The 24,643-nt window shown below is 42.1% G+C and overlaps 3 protein-coding genes and 1 non-coding gene across 4 annotated transcripts; 2 read left to right on the top strand and 2 right to left on the bottom strand.

Moving 5' to 3' along the window:
• Positions 1 to 867: 867 nt before the first annotated feature.
• fkbp10b (FKBP prolyl isomerase 10b) lies at positions 868 to 6,422 on the top strand. The gene is made up of 10 exons (XM_031751910.2): positions 868 to 1,064; positions 1,323 to 1,468; positions 2,512 to 2,701; positions 2,905 to 3,050; positions 3,413 to 3,602; positions 3,740 to 3,885; positions 4,202 to 4,391; positions 4,502 to 4,644; positions 4,752 to 4,915; positions 5,959 to 6,422. Exons 1-10 carry the CDS (start codon positions 868 to 870, stop codon positions 6,151 to 6,153), a joined length of 1,707 nt encoding a protein of 568 aa, XP_031607770.1. The 3' UTR covers positions 6,154 to 6,422.
• Positions 6,423 to 6,575: 153 nt separating this feature from the next.
• Positions 6,576 to 16,563, bottom strand: LOC116329816 (7-methylguanosine phosphate-specific 5'-nucleotidase-like). The gene is made up of 10 exons (XM_031751911.2): positions 16,376 to 16,563; positions 13,193 to 13,267; positions 12,865 to 12,963; positions 12,205 to 12,274; positions 12,042 to 12,088; positions 11,807 to 11,892; positions 11,572 to 11,661; positions 11,041 to 11,203; positions 8,273 to 8,473; positions 6,576 to 8,187 (listed from the first exon to the last, which is right to left on the bottom strand). The coding sequence occupies exons 1-10, from the start codon at positions 16,376 to 16,378 to the stop codon at positions 8,068 to 8,070; spliced, it is 954 nt and encodes a 317-aa protein (XP_031607771.1). The 5' UTR covers positions 16,379 to 16,563; the 3' UTR covers positions 6,576 to 8,067.
• Positions 16,564 to 17,621: 1,058 nt separating this feature from the next.
• On the bottom strand, positions 17,622 to 22,709 carry klhl11 (kelch-like family member 11). Its single transcript, XM_031751888.2, has 2 exons — positions 22,021 to 22,709; positions 17,622 to 20,316 (listed from the first exon to the last, which is right to left on the bottom strand). The coding sequence occupies exons 1-2, from the start codon at positions 22,578 to 22,580 to the stop codon at positions 18,732 to 18,734; spliced, it is 2,145 nt and encodes a 714-aa protein (XP_031607748.1). The 5' UTR covers positions 22,581 to 22,709; the 3' UTR covers positions 17,622 to 18,731.
• Positions 20,754 to 20,836, top strand: trnal-cag. Its single transcript has one exon. It is a non-coding gene; the product is annotated as a tRNA-Leu (tRNA).
• Positions 22,710 to 24,643: the final 1,934 nt, after the last annotated feature.

Genomic DNA, 24,643 nt, shown 5'->3' with positions numbered 1-24,643 from the left:
AAAACACAAATGCTATATTGTTTGTGTTTCTTTGAGATTTTTTGACAACGTAAAGGAAGTGAGCACCACATGAGTTGGACCGATCCAGAACTTCACGGCATTAATGAAAAGCTGAAACATTTGAGGCTCTCGGGCTACTTTACGGCTCAGAGAGGCGGTTCGGTCTGCCCGCATCTGTGTGCAGCGGTGCTGAGGAGTCAAGGCACACTAGAAGAACAGGCGCCGGTAATTTCAAAATAAAAAGCAAACGTTACATTTTCAGGTATCCAGACGCACTGACAGACTTCAAAGTGGTTATATGCTGAAAAGATGACATTTTGTGCATTAGAAACAATTTTTAAGCAAAGGCCAGAATGAGGACGTTTAGAACAATTTTCAAAGCCAGTATTTGGTTAAACTAAAAACCAATGTGAGGAAAAAACATTCAGTGGGTAGCGATTGAAGTGATTTGTATTTTAAAAAGCACGTGATGACCGGGGACTTATGCACTCTTATGTTTATCATTACTGCTTCTTACTTTGTGTTTTTCCCAGTAAAACCTCTATTATAAGGCTATATCTTATTTTGAAGGAGTTCATGCTTTTTTTTTCTTTTCTTATTGTGGTAAGTTTGACGGAGGGGCTTGCCTCTCCCAGCTCGCACATTCCTTCCACTATGGTAAGAAAAAAAGTTTGTACAGCGACCTGGAGGTTGTCCACGTTTACAGCATTCAGACACCGCTGCCCAGCTCCACATCTGCAGCCCGGCCCCTCTGCGCTGTGAAGAGCGCACTCGAACGCAGGGCTTAAACTGATTTAATTTTTATGCTTTTAATTTTTATTTTTTGGTATTTTTATTTGAAATCCATTTTAAGTTATTCTGCAAACAATGTTTTCCTTTTGCATTGCCTTTTTTCTTCTCATCTCCGGCTCTTTCGTGGAGTGTAACCCCAGTCCTGTGCTTGGAGATGTAGTCGTGGACAGATACTTCATCCCCAAAGACTGCGCCAGAGAAGTGAAAAGCGGAGATTACGTGCGCTATCACTATAACGCAACATTTGTCGATGGAAAAACTTTTGATTCGAGGTGAGTGGGTCCACATTACGTTATAATTTACGTTTTTACTTCATTGTCGGCTGCAGAGGCCCTAAAAAATCCCCAAAATGCAAAGGCTGGCTGTAGCAGCAAAATGATATTTAGAAATGTCAAAAATACCGAGATAATGATTTACAAGTTCAAGCAAGTTTGCAGATTCCGTTAATGTGGCTCTACGTGCACATTCCGCAGAGGCAGCCCTCTCTGAGTTCTTGACCCACTTATGACGTTCCTTTGTTTCCTTCACAGCCATCAGAAAGGAGCAGCTAAAGTCGGCCTGATCGGGGAGGGTCGGCTCATTGCTGGGATGGACAAAGGTCTGCAGGGCATGTGTGTGAATGAGCGCAGGAAAATCACAGTCCCGCCACAGCTGGCCTATGGAAACACCGGTGCAGGTGAGTGCAGAGGTCATGTGTGAACATTATTAGGCACTAATTTGCAAAGGACGTTTTTATCAATAGATTATTGATACCCATTGACTTGTACAGCGCAAAAACGCCCCAACTCAAGAAGAAGACAGCAACCCACAGCAGACAGGGGTAGACACGTACAACAATTTGGACTGCAATATGGTTGTGTGATGATTAAAGAGTTTGCAGCTCTGAATCTAGAGAAAACAATGTACTGCATAGATGATAATGATTTGGGCTTGTTTAGTTAGATCTTTTTTAAATGTTTTTATAGCACACAAGAGTTTCCACTCTAACCAACAGCTCATATCCAGGATTTCAACTTGGCTCCGTAGCAGCTACTTTGTGGCTCTTCTGTTTTAGAGTGTGCATAAATAGCCTATAGTTTTCCTGGCTACCCTTAGTGGGCTGTTTGTATTTCAGATGCCATGCATGTGTGATTCAAATCTACAAACAAACTTTTGTAATCACGTTTTCACAAACTGGCAGTTGTCCAGCATAGAAATGCTTTCGGGTTTCTGCAGACAGGCCTGTTGCTTGTTTAGCAGGCTTACGAACTTTTTCCTCCTTAAAGAAGACATTTTGCAACCCATTATACTATTATAATAGTTTCTGTGTATTGTTTTTTAGTTTTTTAAGGGTAGCTGCATAGGCAGAGACCACCCTACAAACATTTTGAGCTAGAGCTAGGAGAGGATTATTCCTGGTAGGCTTTCAAAGGGTAAAGAGTTGAAGTGACCTAATACCATCATCAAGTGTTGAAATGCAAACTTAATGGCACTCAAAATGTATCTAAACAAGAGTTATTCTTCTGTATTTGTAGTCGTTAAAAAGTGCCGGAAACTAAATTACCAACATCCCATTTCATCTGTAATGTATCACTTATGGAAATGCATGTAAAATCAATGCTTGTGTGGATTTTGGAGCACAGTGTGAAAGCCTTAGTGACCATAAGTTATTTGTTTGTTTTGCTTCCATCCATATCTGTCTGCGGCTTCCACCTAACTGTCATCAAACCTTATTTTCAGGTGACGTTGTTCCTCCAGACGCCACCCTCGTGTTTGACATCCACCTGCTGGATCTGTGGAACAAGGCCGACCTGGTTGTAACTACAACCATCACCACTCCGAAAGACTGCAAGCGCTCCGTGATGCGTACTGACTTTGTGCGTTACCATTTCAACGGCACTCTGCTCGACGGCACCATCTTTGACTCCAGGTGAATTCTGATTGTGGTGACTGTTTTCTGGAGAAGATAAGATGTTTATTAACTCTTTCTTCAAACCAGCATGAGTTGAATGGGACCAATATTTTTAGGCAATTTTATCCCTAAGTCTAAGTCATGTCTGTACTGTGTCATCCAGGTATGTTGTCTGTGTGAAGTTGTGTGTTTGACTTTGCGCTTGTATGAGCCCCACGCAGCTACACCAGGAAACAGACACACAACACCCTAGTAGGTGAGGGTTGGATGATCAAGGGCATGGACGAGGGCCTGCTGGGCATGTGTGTGGGAGAGATCAGAAAAATCGTCGTCCCGCCATTCAAAGCCTACGGAGAAAAGGGATCAGGTGAGGAACTCCGAATTTTATAAAGAGATTGAAATGTTGATTCAAGAAGGGTCCAACCTGTGGCTGATCAATGTATTTGTGAAAGGAAATCATTTTTACAAACTCAATAAGTCAAATAATTGAGACGGTAACATTAAAGCCGAGGTAGGCAACGTGATTTTGGTGCTTAAGGACGCTTCAAAACACTCTGTGAAACCAGAAGTTTGTATCACAAACCTTTTTCTTCTTTCTGGGTGGTTTGCAGCTTTGAATCAATCAATTAAAAAGTTTCACCTAAATGAAACTCTTCTCTATATCCAACCACTTGCATGTTGCAATCAGTAGATGTGACATCCAAAATTCTCCACTTTTCTGTTTGCCAGGTAACGAGATTCCCCCTCAGGCGACTCTGGTGTTCGACGTCCTGCTGGTGGACATCCACAACCCGAAGGATAACATCACTGTTGAGAACCAGTTGGTGCCGGAGTCATGCGCTCGCAGGTCCGTGGTCGGGGATTACATTCGGTACCACTATAACGGCACCTTCCTGAACGGAGTCACCTTTGATACCAGGTCAGCTCATGCTCTGCTGATTTGGCTGGAGCTTAGTTTTCATTTTATATGTGAAATAATACTGCTGTCCCATCCCTGCCAATACAGCTTAAGGCTTAAACATAAACTTGCATTTTTGGCCTTTTTATTGTCCCCAGCTACCAGAGGAACAGCACTTACAACACCTACATCGGGATGGGGTACGTAATAATGGGGATGGATCAGGGCCTGCTGGGAATCTGCATTGGGGAGAAGAGGAGGATCACTATTCCTCCACACCTGGCATATGGAGAGAACGGAGCAGGTGAGTCAGTGTAAAGTGTCCCAGCTTCAGGGAAGTTCTCTCCTCCAGAAAATAAAACCAACTCAGACTGACAGAAATCTTATTATGTCTTAAGGGTGTCAATGCAGTGCATAATAAAAATGTAAAATGGCAGTGTTAAGCTACTACGTAATACCTAATAAATCCTATCCTGGCTTATATATAGATTATAGTATGACACAAAAACTAGAAAACCATAACAAATCACATCATTGGCTAATGGGCCGTCATAGTTGATGTGCATTTTTCATTAAATGAAACTAAATAAATAAATAAAACCTCTGTATGGTCTAACCAGGTGATGTGATCCCTCCTTCTGCTGTGCTCGTCTTTGACGTCCACGTCATCGACTTCCACAACCCCAACGACACGGTGGCTATCCAGGTCATCCACAGACCCGAAGTGTGTAACGAGACCACAGAAGCGAACGACCTCGTCCGCTACCACTACAACTGCTCCCTCATGGACGGCACGCTGCTCTTTTCCTCGTGGGTCACACAAATACGCACATCCTCATCTCTTTTAACACTGATTCAAATTTGAAATCAGCATAATTCATCATCTTTTTGTTTTGTCTCCTAACTGACCTCGTCCTCAGACACGACTATGGCAGCCTTCAGGACGTGGAACTGGGCTCAGACAAAGTGATCGACGGGCTGGATCAGGGCCTGCAGGGCATGTGTGTGGGAGAGAGGAGGGTGATAACGGTGCCACCTCACCTCGGCCACGGGGAAAGGGGAGGTGAGATTTCTGCTGTATGGCTGACGCTTGTTTATGGCCATAGCACCAATAAAAGTTGCCATCTTACAGAAGTAATGTTGACAGTTGTGTTTTTAACTTTCTGCCAGCTGCTGGTGTGCCGAGCAGCGCCGTGTTGGTCTTTGACATAGAGCTGCTGAGCTTTGAGAAGGGCGTGCCGCCTGGTTACCTGTTTGTGTGGCTGGAGGACACTCCTGCAGACCTGTTTGAAGCCTTGGACATGAACAAGAATGCAGAGGTGCCACAGGAGGAGGTACGTAGACAACTGTCATTTCACATAGTAGGATTTAAAAAAAGGCAGTGAGGAAAAGCAACATAAGTAGTCCAAGTAACCGATGGATTTTTTAATATGTCTACTGACATCATGTCTGTGTTCCTCCTTTATAATCACACTATTATTTAACATTAGCTTAATTCATGCTTGTCAACTCTGTTCTATGTTTTTTTTAGTCTGCAGGCTCACTGAACACGATATGATAAGTATTTACTGAATTTTGTTTACGCAAACTACAGTGTTGTGAAAAATTATTCGACCCCCTTATTGATTTCTTAGTTTTTTGCATAGTTGTCACACTAACATGTTTGAGATCTATCAAACAAATTTTAGCATTAGACAAAGACGCCCCAAGTAAATAGAAAATGCCGTTTTTAAAAGTTGAACTTATTTATTAGGGGGGAAAAAATGTCCAAATCTACCTGATCCTAGTGAAAAAGCAATTTCCTAAACCTAATAACTGGTTTTGCCGCCCCCGACTGCAAGAACTGCAGTTTATCAGCTGGTGATAACCTCTGTATATGGCAAGACGCAAGCAAGCCAGTTTAGCCTGCACTTACTAGCCTGTATAAGCCTGCATTTCTGTTTCCCACACTATACAATTAGCTACTGTTAATGTTTTATGTATCAAAATACTGATTCTTTCACTTTGTAAGACTTATTTTACTTTTTTCCCCTTTGAGTTCATAATTTTTCTTAATGATGAGTGACAACACACAAAAATCCAAGAGGAAAAAGTAGCATATCTCACTGAAATGTACCTAACTTGCTTTACTTTAGTGCCATCTGGAGGTGAGACTAAGAACAACACTGATCTTTTTTTTTTTTTTTGTACAGTACCTATCATATTAATTTTAAATAATTATTATTTATGTTTGATACTCCATTTTTGAAGTTGATATGAATTAAAAAAGCACGTATGGCGACTCTTAATGAAACACAGGGTTTTTCTTTGGCGTTAGAACAGGCGAGTGAACACTGACTAATTCGTGACTGATGGTTCTCGATCTCTTTAACTTTAGTTTGCGGAGTTCATCAAGCTGCAGGTGACAGAGGGCAAAGGTCGCATAAAGCCCGGGCTGACCATGGAGCAGGTCGTCACCGACATGTTCCAAAACCAGGACCGAAATAAAGACGGCGTGATCACAGCCAACGAGCTGAAACTTAAAGTGGACGAGGACAAAGAGCGGGAACAGGCAAGGCACGAGGAGTTGTGATGAGGACAAAAGTGTTTGGTTCTCTCTCAGGGATAAACCTCCAACAAAAACACAACAACCAAGAATCGGGCAACAAGAGACTTTTTTCCCCACACAGAGTCATGGTTTAGTGGTTTCAAGTTTTGAAATGACAAAAAAGAAGTGCAGAAGATCTTTTTCGCTATCATTTTTTGTGTGTGTTACAATTGTCTGTTTGATTGCTGTAAACAAACAAGCACCTTTATTTGTCCCTGAACACCACATTCATTAAAATGTTTGTAGAAAAACCATTTTCTTTTTTCTTACAATCTGTGTGTTTCTTTCCTCTCTGTGATCTCGCATCTCTGCATTCTGCACCAGATAATAGATACAACTATAATGAGAATCTTTGAAACAGACAAGAAAACAGTAAAAACATTGTTTGAAAAGCACCAGCATATGTGTTAAGACTAAAATGCACTGATTTAGTTTCAATTTCTTGCAAACTATTGTTAACAATTTAAAAATATTAGTTATTAGACACCTCTAATAGAAAGAAATGCTACAGCAGGACTGATTCACAACATAAAACTGCATTTGTTATCATTGTTATTATTAGACTTACAGGGTCTTATTATTGCTTTAGTTAATAAGCATAGAAAATCAAGAGGAAATCTTTTTTTCTTTGGATTTAAGAAAAAAAATATACAGTACATTTAAATATAAACGCTTGCTAGTCCATGTACATCTTCATATCTTTGAGCACGATGCGTTTGGGAAAGCTCAACAAACTAACTCCATTTAACATACAGTAACAGCCCGTTGTGAAGTACTACCATAGAATAGCAGGATTAATGTGTCTGCATCCACTGTCACAGATCCAAAACGTTTAAAACAAAAAGAGGTAAAAGGCTGATCGCTGCACTGTCATAGCGGCATGCTATGAAGAAACTCATGTGCACAGTATGTTTAGAACTTCAAGTACTCACAGCGTACACAAAGGTAACACACAGTACACATAAAACACAGCTTCTTCCTAAAAAAACAAATAAATCACAGGGTAATTATTAGGATTGAAAAACTTGTTATCACCAAAGTATCACACAGGCCGCCTGGACTTATTTTGTAACTTCAGGTGTAAAATTTAAAAAAAAAAAAGTCTCATCTTTCAGGAATCATTTGAATTTTCTATATCCCAGTTTTCTATACCCCAACATGACTGAGGAATTGCGGTAATGTGAAGTGCTGTCTGCGTTCAGACAGCAGTACCTTGTGAATGTGTTGTGCTACCATGACATACCAAATATCCCAGTGAAATCCGTCTTCTTTCTGGAACAGTCTGAATTTTGTCTCTAGCACAAATGGTTACAAAGTTACTGTCATTTAAAGAACACTTGTAAAACGGGCCGGCAGGCTAATGGTTCAGACTGATTTTTTTTTTCTTTTTGTTGTTGTTTTTACCCGCAGGGCAGCCTGCAAATAAAAACAGGATGTGCCGATAAAGCGGATCGTTTGGGTCCTGTGGGTTATGGAGTTAGCACCTCAGTGGATTGGGATCTTGGGTGTTTGTAGGCTTGTTTCTTGAGAGGAGTGTGTAGTGGAGTGCATAGTCCTGCTCTGAGAATGGGGAGTGCTGTGTTATTAATTTCACCTGTCTGTGGTTTTACTGTTCTGGCAGCTCGGTGAGTTATGCTGAGGTAACAAGTGGCCAGTTAGATGCAACACTAGAAACAGTTTGAAACAAAGCCCAGCCCGTGCCTGTGAAACAGAATAGTACGTTTTTAAACATCTGCACCGCATTACAGTGAACTCAGGTCCAGAGTGTGATTTGATGTTCAAATATCCAGTCATGAGGTCAGTGAGGCTGTGAGATTGTCCAGCATGCGACAGCGTGAATGCAGTAAATGAGGTAATCTGTGCATTTTTGACATTAAGTCTGGCTCCTCCTTGTGCATCTTACTTGTTGTCTCTCGATGAGGTAATGTACCTGAGGATGGCGTTTGGGACGTCCATCGTCTCGTCCTTCACCAGGACGATGTCAAAAGAGTTGATGTAAGACTCCTTCCTCTCCTCCACCTGAAACACCAAACAGAGAAGTGAGCTTTTAAAACTGATCCATGTCGAAGTAACAAATCCCAGGACAGCACTACACCAGTCTGACCTGGTCGTTGAGGAACCCAACGGTGAGGACGTTCTGGGGCTCAGAGACTCCGTCGGCCATGGTCAGATCTCCCAGTGAGTCTCCCAGCAGCAGCACGTTGGGTCGACCCTGCAGCTCTCTGAGTCCGGCTGCATGTGACAGAGCGCCTTCTCTCTTGTTAAAGGTGTGAATCAGTTGACCTTTGAAGGCTTGCAGCATCCCCTTAATAGGAAGAAATGCTGCGTTACAATAAGGTAAGTAAGCTATCACACATCTATTCAAAAGGCCAATACAACGAAGATGCATGACAGCTCATGACAAGAGTTACAGAGCTCTAGCTAGATCCCACTTCAGCAAGCATTTAGCAAAAGGCAGAGCGAAACCTGAACATGCTGGACACATACAGATAACCATTCACATATTCATACCTCCTAGTATTCAAAACACCCTATGACCTAACATGAAACAACAGCACTCTGACAGAACATGCCAAACTATAATAAATAAATACAATAAATAGATTTACCCCCCATTTCTGGACTAAATGTATTGATTACATGTAACAGTTCAGAAATATGACACATTTTTCAGTAAAAAGTAAGAAACAGTAGAAAGGATCCTTTCTAAAAAGCTGTAACAGTTTCTTTCCTTGTAAGGAAAATTTGTACAAAAAACAAAAGAAAAACTGACAATTCCTTTCAAAAAACTACGTGGCAGGTGGTTCAACTAACCAGGTGTGTATTGTCACACCTCTCAAACATATCCAACTGCAAACTTACTTGCCAGTAATTCCTCGTGGGATGCTGGTTAGTCTAAACTGACTGGTTTGGCTGGAAGCTTAAAGCTTTTAAACCTGGCAAAATGATTATTTTTTTTAAGATTGTGATCCAGGCTTTTACATCCATTGTGCTGAACCAGTCAATCAAACTGCATGCAGTTCAAGGTGTTTCACAGACGACTGACAAACTGATGATGAGACTTTACAAGATGATGAGACTTTACAAGATGTGACAGAACTCAGCTAATGTGCAATAATAAGCAATTATAAGAGCATAGATTTAAGAAAATAATTCTTCTCTTGCTCTCGGCGAAGGCGGTCGCACTTTTTTTCCTCCTCCTCTACTCTCCCTTAGCTTCCCTGCTTAGCCTCTTGTGTCCTTGTCTAGTCTCGTGTTTTTTTGTATTACTTTTCCCTGGAACACTCTCTCACAGTCTGTTCTCTAAAACCTAAAAGAGGAATTATGGATTTGATCAATTGGTCCCTGAATGCAATTGACACCCCTTTCTCAACGAGAAGTCTGGGCTCGGGTGAGCCTGACTGCTGAAGATATCTACCTATTCGGAACCATGATAACAGGGTTCTTGCTGATCGGAGCTGGCTTGGCCCTGGCTTATCGAAGAATTAAGGAAGCGGAACCGGCTGTTCAAACCCCCACAAGGCTGCCCGCTGGGATTGAAACGATGGGACGAGGCGTGAGTTTCTCAAAATGGGCTCATTGAGTGCAGCACGGATAAGATCTTGGAGAACCGCACGGCTGCCGTGAATACTCAGAACAAGACCTCTGAGTGCAAACTGGATTACATCTGGAGGGGCTCGCTCGGAATAACACCTCTGAGCGCAAATTGGATCACATCTTGGAGAAGCTCACTGCGGTCGTGAGTTCTCAGAATCGGCTCTTTGAGCACAAGAATGACAACATCACGGAGCGTAAGTTTGATAACATCATGGAGAAGCTCACGGCTCTCCAACGGGAGTTTGAGTGACCAGTGTTGGACTGTTAGAACAGCTTTGAAATTCATATGAGTTGTTCGCAGTAAAGTTAAAACCACCATCACTTCATGCGGATACCCCTTCAGCGCCAGCTGCGGTCTCAAGGCTGGAGCTGAACAACAACACCCTGATAACAACTGTGTTGTGACTGTTCTTCCCATTCTATGCAAGGCCACCTGGGTTGGCTGGAAGACTGTTTACTTAGCCTGGCAGGGCGAAGGACACTGTCTCAGCTGAACTCTGGACACATACACACACACACACACACAGACATATATACACATGCAGATATACACTCATCCCCCCTCCCCCCTCCAAACGCCTTCGACGCTTATTCCCTTCCGATGCTGACGGTGGATCATGGAGACCAGCGCATAGGCTGCAGGCCCGGATGTACTGCCCACATTGGCTGTCTCTCACCCTTTACCCACCCCTGCTGCTTGTCATGTGTTTCTTTGGTGTATTAAGAGTTTTTTTCATGTGCTATGTGCAGAGGTGTTTTTTTCTGTTCTCAAACTGATCTCCTGTTGGAGCTCAGTCTGGGGAGTTATTTTTTCTCCTTATCTTTCCTCATGTTGTGCTTTTCCATGTTATACCCCTCTGACCTGTCTTCCCCATGTGATGTTTGTGTAATGTATGTATGGTCGGATGGGTAAGATGGCGCTGGCACGGCTGGCAGCCTTAACCCAATTTCCCTCGGGATGAATAAAGTATGATCAATCAATCAATCAATCAATAATAAATCTTATATTTCCTGCATGCCTATTAGTGCATGGTTATTAATGTTTATTAGAGAAGTTAAAAGGAAAACAATGTGCATGAAAGTTTTTGTTAAATATAAAGACAAGTTTGTTCTTCTCAGTTAGCCGTGAATCATGTTTTGTGTTAAAAAAAAAACATGGACTTGTGCACTAGTATGTATGTAATATATTAGTAATTATGTGACGTAAAATTACAAATTTGCACAGTCATGTCCATCACATGAAACGTGTGTGAGGCTGAGTGTGGTTAAACTCACAGTGTGGTCAAAGTCCATGTAGTTGGAGATGATGTGGACATTTGGATGGAAGACATGGTTCTGTCGAATCACCTCCTCCAAGACATCACCGACCCCGGCGGAGAGGATCAGCAGAGGGACCTGGTGCTCAGCCAGATGGTCAAAAAATACTTTGTACCCTTCCCTTAAGACAGAAACACACCAAACATGACTAAATTAGACCATGAAACATGAAGAAACACCACAGAGGTTAAATAGAAATGGTTCATATAATCTTTACAGTGTTAAACATTGCTTTTGAAAGTATCTGAAACCCAAACACGGCTGATGTTACTGGTTCCCACCTCCTTTTTAATAAGTATTTTGGCCTCTAAATGAATGTTTTCATTGCAGAGCAGCTGTAATTTATCAGCTTTGTTGTGACAGTGTAATAAATTGATTTATATAGACATCATCTGCCTCGAAGATTATTTTAAATAACAAAACACTTCATAACTGTAAACAGATTCTTCTCTGTAGAAACCAGCTCTGTGTAATTTGAGCTGTGCGTACCTGAGCATGGCGCTGGATTCCTTCACAGCCCGGGCCAGCATGTCTTTTCTGATCTTCTGCTGAATCAGCAGCTCGTGGACTTTTGTCCACCTTTAGAGAGCAGAATAAATACAAGATATCAACCATTTAACAACATACGTCAGTGTGTATATAAATTACAGTTCACTATTCTTCAGTATGCTCTGAAGATCCACTGGAATCAAATGAGTTAATATCTGACGCATTTATTTCTTACCACTCGACCATGAGAGGAAGTTTCTCCTCAGCACTCCGGCTAGCATCGATCTCTATGGGATAATAAGTGTTTAACAGCTCCCTCATCTACAGCAGAACAGCAACAGAACACTCATTAATATTATATACAATCCACATGGCAACAAACACACTGTTCGTCTTAAAGTTAACTGAAATCATGGATGAACAACACTGACAAAAGTGTAATTAACCCCATGTGTTTGTAAAGCTCTTACCTTTTTAGTGCATTCTTCATTAATCAGCAGCCGGTTATCCAAGATGTCTAAAAAGAAGACACAAACAAAAACCACACAGGTATAACTTGCATTATCCATCCAGTAATTTGTATATACATCCTGGAATACATCATGGGAACACTTTAAGTGTCTTTGTGCTCACTGTGAGTGGTGGGAACTCGCTTGCCGTTGTGAGCGAATCTGGTCAGTGTCATGTCAAAGTCTGAGATTACCTGTGAAAACAGCAGACACATGAATGTACAGTTACAGTAGCTCCATATGCTTTTAGGGAATCACTGTAATTTTGCCTCTGTACACCATTATACAGGATTTTAAAATCAAACAATTAAGATGTGATTGAAGTGCAGACCTTCAGCTTTGAGGTATTGCATTAACTGTTTAAGATTTACAGCCATTTTCAGACATAATTCCCCATTTTCAGAGGATCAGTAGTAATTAATTAGTAGTAAGACAATTGGCAGGCAAGCAGCTTCGTGGCCAGGTGAGACCTGTTCCCTCATTATTAAAGGATCTCGAGTTGATTCCAAGTGTTGAACCAAAATAAACCTATGAGTGGGATAGCAAAAGCTTTAGAAGTCTACAATCTGGTACGTTCACTTTTTAAGAAAAACTTCATAACATCTCGTAAAGTCAAGAATGCCTACAGCATAGTGCAAAAGTCTATGATTTTAGCAGTGAAGGCTTTTTGATTCTGTAAGACTCTTGTAGTGAGTTTGCAATCTTCACATAAGAAATCAAAACTCTTCAAATGAGCATCTACAAATGTGTGTTTGTGTGTATAACCTGCACTCAGCACACTTACCTGCAGGTTCCCTGCACCTGCTCGCTGCATGCAGTGGATTGTTTCCTCCACTCTGCTGCGTTCCCTCATCAGCACCGAGCACTTGGCCAGCTCCGGGATCTGAACAGAAAAGACTCTGGACTTACAATATATGCTGATTATAAATTAACCTTTTTTTTTCCTGCAATGCGGACCCATTTGTGAGGCATTACTGTTTAGTTCAGTGAAAACTCAACACCCACACACAGGAGGTTATTTATGATAAAAACAAAAACAAAAGAAAACTCTATTTACTGTGCTCCGTATAATTTCAGCCATCACATGGTAATTTTCAGAGAAGCTTCCTCACCTCGGTTTTTGTCAGCTGGTGCCAAATTGCCAGAACGGTCCGCACTGGCGTATAGATCCAGGGAACGTGATATATCTGCAAGCAGAGCCATAAGAGGTTAATTTTATCTAAAACACCTAGTGAGTTACTTTGTTTACGGTTTTGGATAAGACACAGTGTTTAATTTCTGGAAAAGTCAATCAGTTTATAGTGAACCCAACATAGCAACTGGGTAGCGTAGTAGTAAGACTACATGCCTTTGGAGCAGGAGTTGCAAGTTTGATTTCCGCCTGGGGTGTCTGTATCCAGTAAGACCCCACAGACATGAGTGAAAGATAAACATGATAGATATTGATGAGGTACAACACACATGCTATGGCAAGGGGGAGCCAGGATGACAGGTCAGGGGGGAGAGAAAACTCTACAATTTAAAAGTTTTTTTTTTTTTTTTTTTTTTTTTAAAGGCCCAACTTCATAGATAGTATATAAGATACAACAACTTCAAGCCAATAGGATCGCTTCACTCCACCAGGATATATGGAATGTCATTCGGAGAAGTGTAGTAGGATGATAATGAAGAGTTACAAGTATCTGGGGATCTCACAGACGATAGCTGCAACCACTAAGTACCTGCAGAGGGTTATCAGGTACCCTGCTGGGATAATAAGCTGGCCAAAGGAGGAGAGTAGAAGCCAGTGAAATCATGACCCGGAAGTGCCCCCAAGTTGAGCACAGTGGACAGTGTATATATCTCACACAATTAAGAGTAATGAAAAAGGTATTAGTAATTTGCTCCATGGGAGTACCCTTGCAAGGTTAAGTTGTTTTGCCCACATGGTACCTCTTTCAATATTTTATTCTTGGACATGAATTATCAGACACCTTCAGGGCTACAGGGTCCCAAAAACTGACTCCTAAAAATTGAATGACTCTTTTATCATTAATTGTGAGATGTTCAAGATTAGGCATGGCCTCAGATTTAAATAAATAAACAAACATGCTGAAAGTCAGTCCAAGGTAAAGTGTTTGATATGTGAAGCTAAAATTTCACAGCAGTCCAAACTTTGGACCGTGCAACCTTTAGACAACACTGAGATGATCGAGGAGGAAATGTGAGGTGGAAACACCCCTTCGTTCTTAGTCATGCTTCCCACCATCATAGCGCTATTTACTAAACAAACTTGTATTGGAAAGTTGTCATTCAGGCATATTCATAACAAGTGAACAGTGGCTGCAAGCTGATTTAACTGAGCAGCCCTCAGTTTTAGTAGTCGATAAAACTCCTGTTTCCCTTTCAAGCAGCTCATACACACTTACAGTGGCTTGCAAAAGTATTCGGCCCCCTTGAACTTTCCCACATTTTGTCACATTACAGCCACAAACATGAATCAATTTTATTGGAATTCCACGTGAAAGGCCAATACAAAGTGGTGCACACGTGAGAAGAGGAACGAAAATCATACATGATTCCAAACATTTTTTACAAATAAATAACTGCAAAGTGGGGTGTGCGTAATTATTCAGCCCCCTGAGTCAATACTTTGTAGAACCACCTTTTGTTGCAATTACAGCTGCCAGTCTTTTAGGGTATGTCTCTACCAGCTTTGCACATCTAGAGACTGAAATCCTTGCCCATTCTTCTTTGCAAAACAGCTCCACAACTGCCCTGTGACGGCCTCAGAGGTTGTCTAAGAGAATATTGGGAGCAACAACACCATGAAGTCCAAAGAACACACCAGACAGGTCAGGGATAAAGTTATTGAGAAATTTAAAGCAGGCTTAGGCTACAAAAAGATTTCCCAAGCCTTGAACATCCCACGGAGCACTGTTCAAACGATCATTCAGAAATGGAAGGAGTATGGCACAACTGTAAACCTACCAAGACAAGGCCGTCCACCTAAACTCACAGGCCGAACAAGGAGAGCGCTGATCAGAAATGCAGCCAAGAGGCCCATGGTGACTCTGGACGAGCTGCAGAGATCTACAGCTCAGGTGGGGAATCTGTCCATAGGACAACTATTAGTCGTGCACTGCACAAAGTTGGCCTTTATGGAAGAGTGGCAAGAAGAAAGCCATTGTTAACAGAAAACCATAAGAAGTCCGTTTGCAGTTTGCCACAAGCCATGTGGGGACACAGCAAACATGTGGAAGAAGGTGCTCTGGTCAGATGAGACCAAAATGGAACTTTTTGGCCAAAATGCAAAACACTATGTGTGGCGGAAAACTAACACTGCACATCACTCTGAACACACCATCCCCACTGTCAAATATGGTGGTGGCAGCATCATGCTCTGGGGGTGCTTCTCTTCAGCAGGGACCGGGAAGCTGGTCAGAGTTGATGGGAAGATGGATGGAGCCAAATACAGGGCAATCTTGGAAGAAAACCTCTTGGATCTGCAAAAGACTTGAGACTGGGGAGGAGGTTCACCTTCCAGCAGGACAACGACCCTAAACATAAAGCCAGGGCAACAATGGAATGGTTTAAAACAAAACTTATCCATGTGTTAGAATGGCCCAGTCAAAGTCCAGATCTAAATCCAATCGAGAATCTGTGGCAAGATCTGAAAACTGCTGTTCACAAACGCTGTCCATCTAATCTGACTGAGCTGGAGCTGTTTTGCAAAGAAGAATGGGCAAGGATTTCAGTCTCTAGATGTGCAAAGCTGGTAGAGACATACCCTAAAAGACTGGCAGCTGGAATTGCAACAAAAGGTGGTTCTACAAAGTATTGACTCAGGGGGCTGAATAATTACGCACACCCCACTTTTCAGTTATTTATTTGTAAAAAATGTTTGGAATCATGTATGATTTTTGTTCCACTTCTCACGTGTACATCACTTTGTATTGGTCTTTCATGTGGAATTCCAATAACATTGATTCATGTTTGTGGCTGTAATGTGACAAAATGTGGAAAAGTTCAAGGGGGCCGAATACTTTTGCAAGCCACTGTATGTACCTATTTTCTTTCAAAATAAAAGCATAAATTGGGCCTAAGTACTGGTTTTCAAACTGCACTTCAGTCTGTTGTTACAGCTCATAAACAGCCTGCTGACAATGCCGTACAAATATGAGCTGCATCTGAATGAATAGACTTCTTTTATGCTGCCAGCAAAAACATGTTATCCTAACACAACCGGTTAAACTTTAACAGCCGATTCAGCGACTACCGACGCGATTACGTAACCGCGGACAGTTACAACTTACCATCTTCTCACGGAGAGCTCGGGCGTCAGCGACGTTTTAACGACTGTTCAGAGGGACCGTTAAGAGCACATTGTGTTAAAAACGTCTGAATATCTATGTGCAAACATTTCATAATCAAATTATATGCAGTTTACACTCCGCTGCTGCTTTCAATTGTTTACATTTCTGCTTGTCACAGACATAGAGCTCCCCCGCGTCTACACCACACTAACCAAGGTTCCGACATACATTTGTTCCTACTTGATGGTGAGGAAATACTGAGGGGAGCTGTCACAGTACTAGAATTTCACTAGACGAATATCGAGGCCAAGTTATTAATGGTAGAGATACTGTGATGATAGAAGAAAAAATCTTTATATTTTGCTAGGAAAATGGGAAACATGTTAGCGATTTATTTATTGAACCATCTGCTAACACTCATGGAAATGCAGTATATAAGGCAAAAAAAAGTAAGAAAATAAAATAAATACAATGGTATGACCGCCTTTATTCTTCTACACAGCCTGAACTGTCTTAGTCAAGCTTTTCCGTAATTTCTTTAAGCAGACATCTGTTGTTTGCTAAGTTATCTGCTATGTGCAGACACATCATTGTTTCATCCACTGACTTAGGAACGTTTTTCATAGATCACAGGTTCATAGATCAATACTAAACAAATAAAGCATTCCTCTGGAAATGGTCAGGTTCAAGAGCTGGACTGAAAACGAGTAAATAAAATAAAAATAAAAAATCAGCCACCAGCCAGAGAAAAGATCTTCTGAAAGACCTGAGAAGCAAAATATAAAAAAATGAGGGGTGCCTCAAGACTTTTGCTTTACATTTTAAAAAGGTGCAAAATTCTACAATCAAAGAACTCACATTTGATCGCAGGGACTGGATATTAAGAGTTCCTGAAGTGTAAATATAGTTCACTTATAAGAAAAAAAGACTTGAAAGTACATGACAAGTATTTGAGCACTGATCCGTATTTAGAACATTTGGAGATCTTCAGAGTAAAAGTGTGCCGTTTTTAGACATTTTACACATGGCTGCATGAAAGCTAAATGTGTCACATTTGATCTAAAATTTACCAAACTGGTACAAAAATCTGAACAGCTTCAAAAATACTGAATGAGTTTCTCTTTATTCACTACACTCAGCATGGTATGTTTGAGGGGGTCGCTAAGCTCAAAGGAACGCTCTTCAGCGGTAAAGCTAACATTCAAGGTCCTTTAATGCAGTAAGAACAATGAATCAAGGGCGTCACTAAGGAACAGGTCTTATTTTTATTGGCACAGTGAGGAAATGATAACCATTCACAAAAACGACACATCGTCTTGCTGGTTTAGTGTATTAAGCACATTTAAAAATCTTTCCACAGTGCAATGTCCATACGTGCTTTCATTCACCGAGACAAAAACACTAAACAGATTCTGCCAGAAGCGCAAATGCAGAGCAAACACCAAACAAGTCCATTAAAACCCACAAACCAAACATTTTCACAAAGTTACTGCTTTCAATGGCTGATTCTGTTAGCGGTTGTCCTTGCGATGTGAAATGGGAAAGCGTCTTATTTAAAAACAAAAACAAATACTTGGATTATCATTGTGGTATTTAGACCATCTTTCCAGAAATTGTGTATATGAAATACAGGGTTTTGTTCTTTTGACCAGCTTAAAATAAATCACACACACACATCCAAAGTCAAGCTGTCGCACAGCGTGTGCTTTTTGTCAACATTCAGTCCTTACTACGAAATTGTGATTGTCTGTTTAGGCACAGAGTATACGATCATCACTATTCCAATGCATACTGTACAAAAAAACCCCTCAATGATGACAACGGAAAGGAAAGCAAACAGTTAAAGCAGCGGATACTTCTTTTCTAAGTTAGCTATTGAAATAGTTTTTGTAATTGATGATTTCCTCCTAACATACATCACAATAAATAGACATCGTTTACTTTGCCAAGTATGCTTCCTGACACAAAGTTTTCTCACGACATAGTTTTGTTTTTCTTTTGCACACACAGGAAACATTGACATCCTTTATCTAAGATGCTAACAAAGGCCGCGGTTTAAAAAGCTGAGCTGTGATTTTTTTTTCGCAAACAAAACCAACAGCAGTCACAGTCTTATTTGCTGGCATGATAAAAAGTAAGGCATAAGCTAAAGAAACATGTAAGGCCAAAAATGTTTAGCTTCCTTCACTGCAATACCGCTTCAGGTAAAAGTGGCGCAGACATTTCACCTCAATTAAGGCAAAAAAAAAATAAAAAAAATAAAATAAAATAAAAAATTGAAACAAAGTCTTGAGATAACAGCAAGGCATTTATCAGCAGATGAAGTGCTAATGACTTAAAGCAGAATATCTGATTCTTAACATTCAATCTGAGACTGCATTTGCCTCCGCAGGCTGAGGGTGCGCCGATGGAGCTGCTGCATCTGTTGCATGCGGTCTCGCTGGCGAGCCAGGTTGTGGGGGACGGGGTAACGCTGGGAGCCATAGAGGTACTGGTACGGGATGCGAACGTGGCAGGCCGCCGCTCGGCAGCGTGGCTGGGGCAAGGGCGGCAGCAGCATCCAGCGCTTCCTCTTGGCGCAGTAACGGTAGGCCTCCTTGCGGTACTGCTTTTCTACGTGGTTGCTGTTCTTCCACCCGCCGATGATGAAGATGTCTTCACCCAGGTAGCAAATGGCAGCGCCCTCCAGGCTGAGGACCTCTGACGGGAGGCTGTCGAGGATATCCTCTGAGATGTTTCTGCTTATTTTCTGCTGGGCGGCCTCATGTGTTACCGTGTAGTTCTTTGGGCAACAGGAAGCTGTGTGATAGAAGTTGCTGGATGCAACAGCCATTTGAAAACTACAATAGGTATCAATAAGTGGTAACGAGTCTACTTCCTGCCACTTGCAGCTTTCTGTATCGTAGCAGGTGGTCACCGTGCTCAGCCCATCATCGCTGTCTATATCTACGGGGGTCCTGGCCATCACGTACACATAGCGATCCTCCACGCTCACTGTTTTTACATCTCGCAGGATCTTTGGCGCTGGCTCCAGATTGAGCCACATGTCCTGCTCGGGTTCATAAATGGAGACATCTTTGAAACCTGGACTGAAGTTGCCATGGCCGCCGATGACGTAGAGTGTGTCTCTGATGCACGTGAGGCCAAACGAGTGCTTGCGTGTGGTCAGGCTGCTCACCGACTCCCAGCAGTTGAGGTTGGGATTGTAGCGCTCCACCGTCTTGGCGAAGCTGGGCTCCATGGAGCCCGCCACATAAAGGTGATTCTCGGTGACAGCGATAGCATGTCCATCGAGGTGGTTGTGGATGTGCGGCAAACTGACCCAGCGATCCTCAGCAACAAAGTAGCCCACACACTCGCTCAAATAATCTCCTCCTTCCGAAACACCACCCACTACCATGATCACATCCATGTTCTGACCGTATCGAGGCTGGATCGTCGCCTCGTAGGAGTCACCGAGATCTGAATCGGCCTTCTTGGGGCTCTCGTAACGAACAGCGTGGACCTCGAGCGCACTGGACACCAGCTCCAGACAAGCTGCACTGTTTGCCACTAAGGGCTCCTTCCTCACGACACGCGTCAGGTAAGTAGGAGCAATCTGTGCCAGCCTTAAAAGTCTGAACAGGTCCTCAAAATGCTTCTCTCGCTCCTCTGGGTTGTGGTGGATCCATTTCACGATTGCCTCAAACAACTCCTGCTCAGACTCCACGGTGATTTCTGCATCACACAGCCAGTCTCGCACCAAGTGAAAGGGCAGTGTGAAGAATTCCTCGTTGTGGATGACTTTGTGAAAGTTTCTCCTGATCGTCTCGGCGGCTCTCTGAGCGAGCTGGTTCAGCGTGTACATGTGTGCAAGGCTGTGAACGGCTACGCAGTTGGACATGCTCAACTTCCTCATCAGGAACTCTCCGCAGAAGGTCTTCAGCTGGCCCAGCAGAAACCTGACAGAGTGAGATATCAAAGTTACAGCATATGAAAAATGTTATATTTCCTTGCCACATTAACTTATTATTAATCTCTGGCTCTCTTCCACAATGTGTCTTTTATCCCGTCTTCCTCCCACCACCCCCAACCGGTCGTAGCAGATAGTTGCCCGTTCCTGAGCCTGGTTCTGCTGGAGGTTTCCAGTGCTTACTTAAAGAGGATCCTTTGATTGTTGTGGTTTTCTCTGTATTATTTTAGGCTCTTTACCTTACAATACAAAGTGCCTCGAGGCGATTGTTGTTTGGATTTGGTATATAAATAAAACTGAATTGAATTTCATTGAATTAATTAAAAAATACTGACTCTCTATGTAAAGTATTTTATGACGGTATAAAAATTTGCACAGGCAATAAAATCTGCGGGTAAAAGCACTGAAGGAGAACAACTCTTGTGTGTCAGGATGGCCGAGCGGTCTAAGGCGCTGCGTTCAGGTCGCAGTCTCCTCTGGAGGCGTGGGTTCAAATCCCACTCCTGGCAAGCAACTGTAACAATCAAAGATTAATGGTTTAAGTCCTGACTTGTGCTGGAAGCACTTTAAGTAGAAAGGTGTAGTCTAATTACTCTACGCACTAATGGATCAAACCACACCTGCAACTTTAAACTCAATCTTCATGCGTGTGCAGTTTTGTGAATGTATCTTCAATTGTTTTTGTTAGACAGCAATATGACAACCTGCTCAAACAGCCTCACTGAGACAGACTCCCAGGATGAAATCAATACCACGATACACTGTTCTATTCAGCTGTCCAGTAAGCTATAACACAGTGCCAAGAAACCACTATAAACCACATCAGGACCTTGAAACTGAAGCAGATAACAAAATTAAGCCAATAGTTCTTTTACAATGATGATTTTTGTAATCTGAATGTTAAAAATTGTTGTTGTTTTTTTTTTTACATTATTCGTGGATATAATAGCTCTAATGAATAGTAAACAATAATATCAAAGATGTAACCATGCAAGCTGTCACACCCTTACAGGTCCAACGACATAGGAGTTGTCAACCATGCAACTTCTAAACACTTAACCCTGATAATAACAGTAATAATATGTCCACACCCGAAGGCCAAAAAACAGTGCAAGAGGTGGTTGTGTGGACCACATCTACTATAAAGAGATAAGCGGGTTTCATGCTTTTCCTCTTAATGAAACAGAATTTAATTTGGCATTTATTACTGAGCAAAATGCCAAAAACACATCCAGCTTTACGACAATGATTGTTACTAATTTGCTTGACCCTCTGTTATAACAAACTGCTGTATATATCCGCTTATTGGTTGTACAAAACAAATTTAAATATATCAGTTTGATCCTTGTTTTGTTTTTTTATTTTTTAGGGAAAATTTCAAATCAATCCATCCATCCATTAATCCATTTTCTTCCGCTTTTCTAATCCAGGGTCGCAGTTTGTGGAGCCTATTAAAAGGGAAATAATCCTCAGATACTCCCCTGTTGATGAGAACTGGGTCGTTGTTTGCCCCCTCGCTGGACGTCTGTTTTTAATATGACCCAGCTAACTGCACTTTGCTGACTAATTCTTGTAATGACAACATACAAAGTCACGCCACCTGGTGTGACTTACATACTTCCGCATATAAGCAAAGTGAAATCCACAATTTGAATCACCTGCGGAATAATTTCAAAATAAATGAATAAATCACCTGTCTGCAAGTTCCAACACTTCATGCACATTGGCAGTGGTCACCCTGACTTCTCCCGTGTACATGAACTGTACCACACTTTCCACAGTGTCTGGGTCGGGTCTCGTACCCGAGCTCCACTCCTTTAGCTCCACTTGCCCGGATAGGGACTCTGAAAACTGTCCCGACAGCAGCAGCATGAAGTACTGCGACGCCGCGGATAAAACGGAGCGGTGCGCGGATACCGTCTGGACCCCGGGCACGACTCCCGAGCTGAAGATCAGGGTCACGTCGCAGAACAGCCCGGCTTTCCTCTGCTCGTTCTGCCGCCGGGAGAGCTCCGAGCAGTAGGCCGAACAGGTGAACTCCTCGGCCTCCTCAGGTTCGCCGTCACCTGTTAGCGCTCCCTGCACCGCCCCGCCGCCGGTGCTGCCGCTGCGGCCACGCTCCTCCGTATCCTCCATTGCCGCTGCCATACCGCACGGGGTGAAACTCAGAGGCAAATGACAGCTCCGAACTATCTTCGGGAATAATTCACAGGTGTACCCAACACATGTAAACAAGCATTCGGAGACTGACATGCATGCGCTGCGTTCAGAGGCTTGGTGAGAAAACAGGAGCGCTCACTTCCGTCTTCAGGAATATTCCAAAGGTGCGGTGATTTTTAGCTGGCTGTCAGGGAGAGGTCCTCAGATTCAAGCTAACATATCCACATCTCTGACGCAAACAGTGCAATATGTGACGTATTTAATTGATGTGGCGTTATAACGTATTGAAGGGTCTTTATTTATTTTTATTTTTTAAGAGAAGTTTACCTTTGTTTAAGGCTGTTGCGCGCATGCGTGTTGCCCGTTATCCGTCTGCCGGTGATGTGCACTTTGGCATCTTGTGATGAGGTAACATCAGGTTCGTAACTGTATAACGCTTTAAACTGGCAATAATAATTCATAACACCTGAGTTAGGCTATACATGGATGATAAAATAATTAAACTGAGTGTTTCAACGTGAGCAACAACAAAACCAGGTTATTATAGTTAACGAGATGGTGGAAAAACATCGTGGTTAACTAAAAGTAAAACTAGTCTTTGGGGTTGGGGATAACTGAATCGTTTCTGTGAAGCTGGAAAGCTAAGTAAAGTCAAATAAAAATACAGAGGAAATTTCCTCAGTTTTAGTATCTGTTAGATTGATTCTAAATTGTAGCACAACCTGCCTGATGGAAGTGTTTGAGATTTTGCAAAATCTTGCCTCTGACATATGCATATACACTAATAATTAAAAGGTCTAAAACTAACACTGAAACTAATAAAAACTGAACATTTTCAAACAACGAAAACTAAACTAAAATATGAAAATACACTCTGGAAACTAACTGACACTAAACTGAAATTAAATCTAAAAAGTCCAAATGAAAAAACAAACAAACAAACCTACAGTCACTGCAGAAAAAACAAGTGTCTGTGTACACAAAAGTAAAATTGTCTCTTTTTTTTCATTTAGTTGACCTAAGTCATAAAGACAAACATATCTAATTAAACTAATAGAGTGAATTCTGTATGTGCCCCTCCCTTCAAAATAAAAGCCCACACAGTCTGCTTACTGAGAAAGTGTTATTGCCTCAAGGAAAAATTAACTGGTGCAAATTATTCCTGGGTCTTAGAAACAAATTATTTACAAAAGGATGGAAATTCCGGATTATTTCCATCACTTTCCCTCAGAGAGATCATAACATGCAGCAGTGACAGAAGTGAAAAAGAATCCAAGGGTAACGGCAAAAACACACCTTTGCAGTGACCATGGCAAAAATGAGAGGAACACAAATCATTAATCAACTGTGAATTTATAAAATATATATATTTTCCCCTCTTGCCTTGTGAAAGGTCTTTATCCTGGTGGGTGGATTGTCTGAGGGGTGTCTCTGCACCTGGGGTCTCATCTGGTGTGATAGACCCCAGCCTCTATGGATCTTATGCTCAGAGCTTGTTCATGCTCTGCCATGATTAGTGCCTCTGTGCTGTCTTTCAGTCCAGCCACTTCCACTATCTGCCGGTGGTACATAAGGTGCAGGGGCCTGTCCTTCCATGATGGTTTCTCTTCCTGGACTTCTTTCTTGGGTTTCTGCCGCCTGAGGTATTCACTAAGCACATGGTTGCTTGTGGCCATCTTCTTGATGTATTCATGGATGTTCGTTGTCTCATCCTGGACAGTGGTTCTGACACTCACTAGTCCCTGGCTTCCTTCTTTCCACTTACTGTACAGTCTCAGGGTGCTGGATTTGGGGTGAAACCCTCCATGCATGGTCAGTACATTTCCTGTCTTGATGTCCGTGGCTTCCATTTCCTCCTTTGGCCAGCTTATCCAATCACCATATAAGCTGGCCAAAGGAGCTGACTCCTCAGGACTTGCCTTACTCTTTGCAGGTATTTGGAGCTTCATGATTTCCAGTTGCCTGTGGGATTCCCAGGTACCTGTAGCCATCCTCAATGTCTGTAATGCTGCCCTCTCGTTAGCATTCGACTACACTTCGAGTCTGAATGCCATCCCAATATATCCATCTTTCTCTATATATCTATATGTGAATACACATTTACATCCAAGTTACCTTTTTATTGATATACTGTGGTATGACCTGAAGAATGAAGT

Source organism: Oreochromis aureus, linkage group 8 (assembly GCF_013358895.1).
Source record: "Oreochromis aureus strain Israel breed Guangdong linkage group 8, ZZ_aureus, whole genome shotgun sequence".
Taxonomy (NCBI): domain Eukaryota; kingdom Metazoa; phylum Chordata; class Actinopteri; order Cichliformes; family Cichlidae; genus Oreochromis; species Oreochromis aureus.
This window is presented reverse-complemented; position numbering and strand designations above follow the sequence as displayed.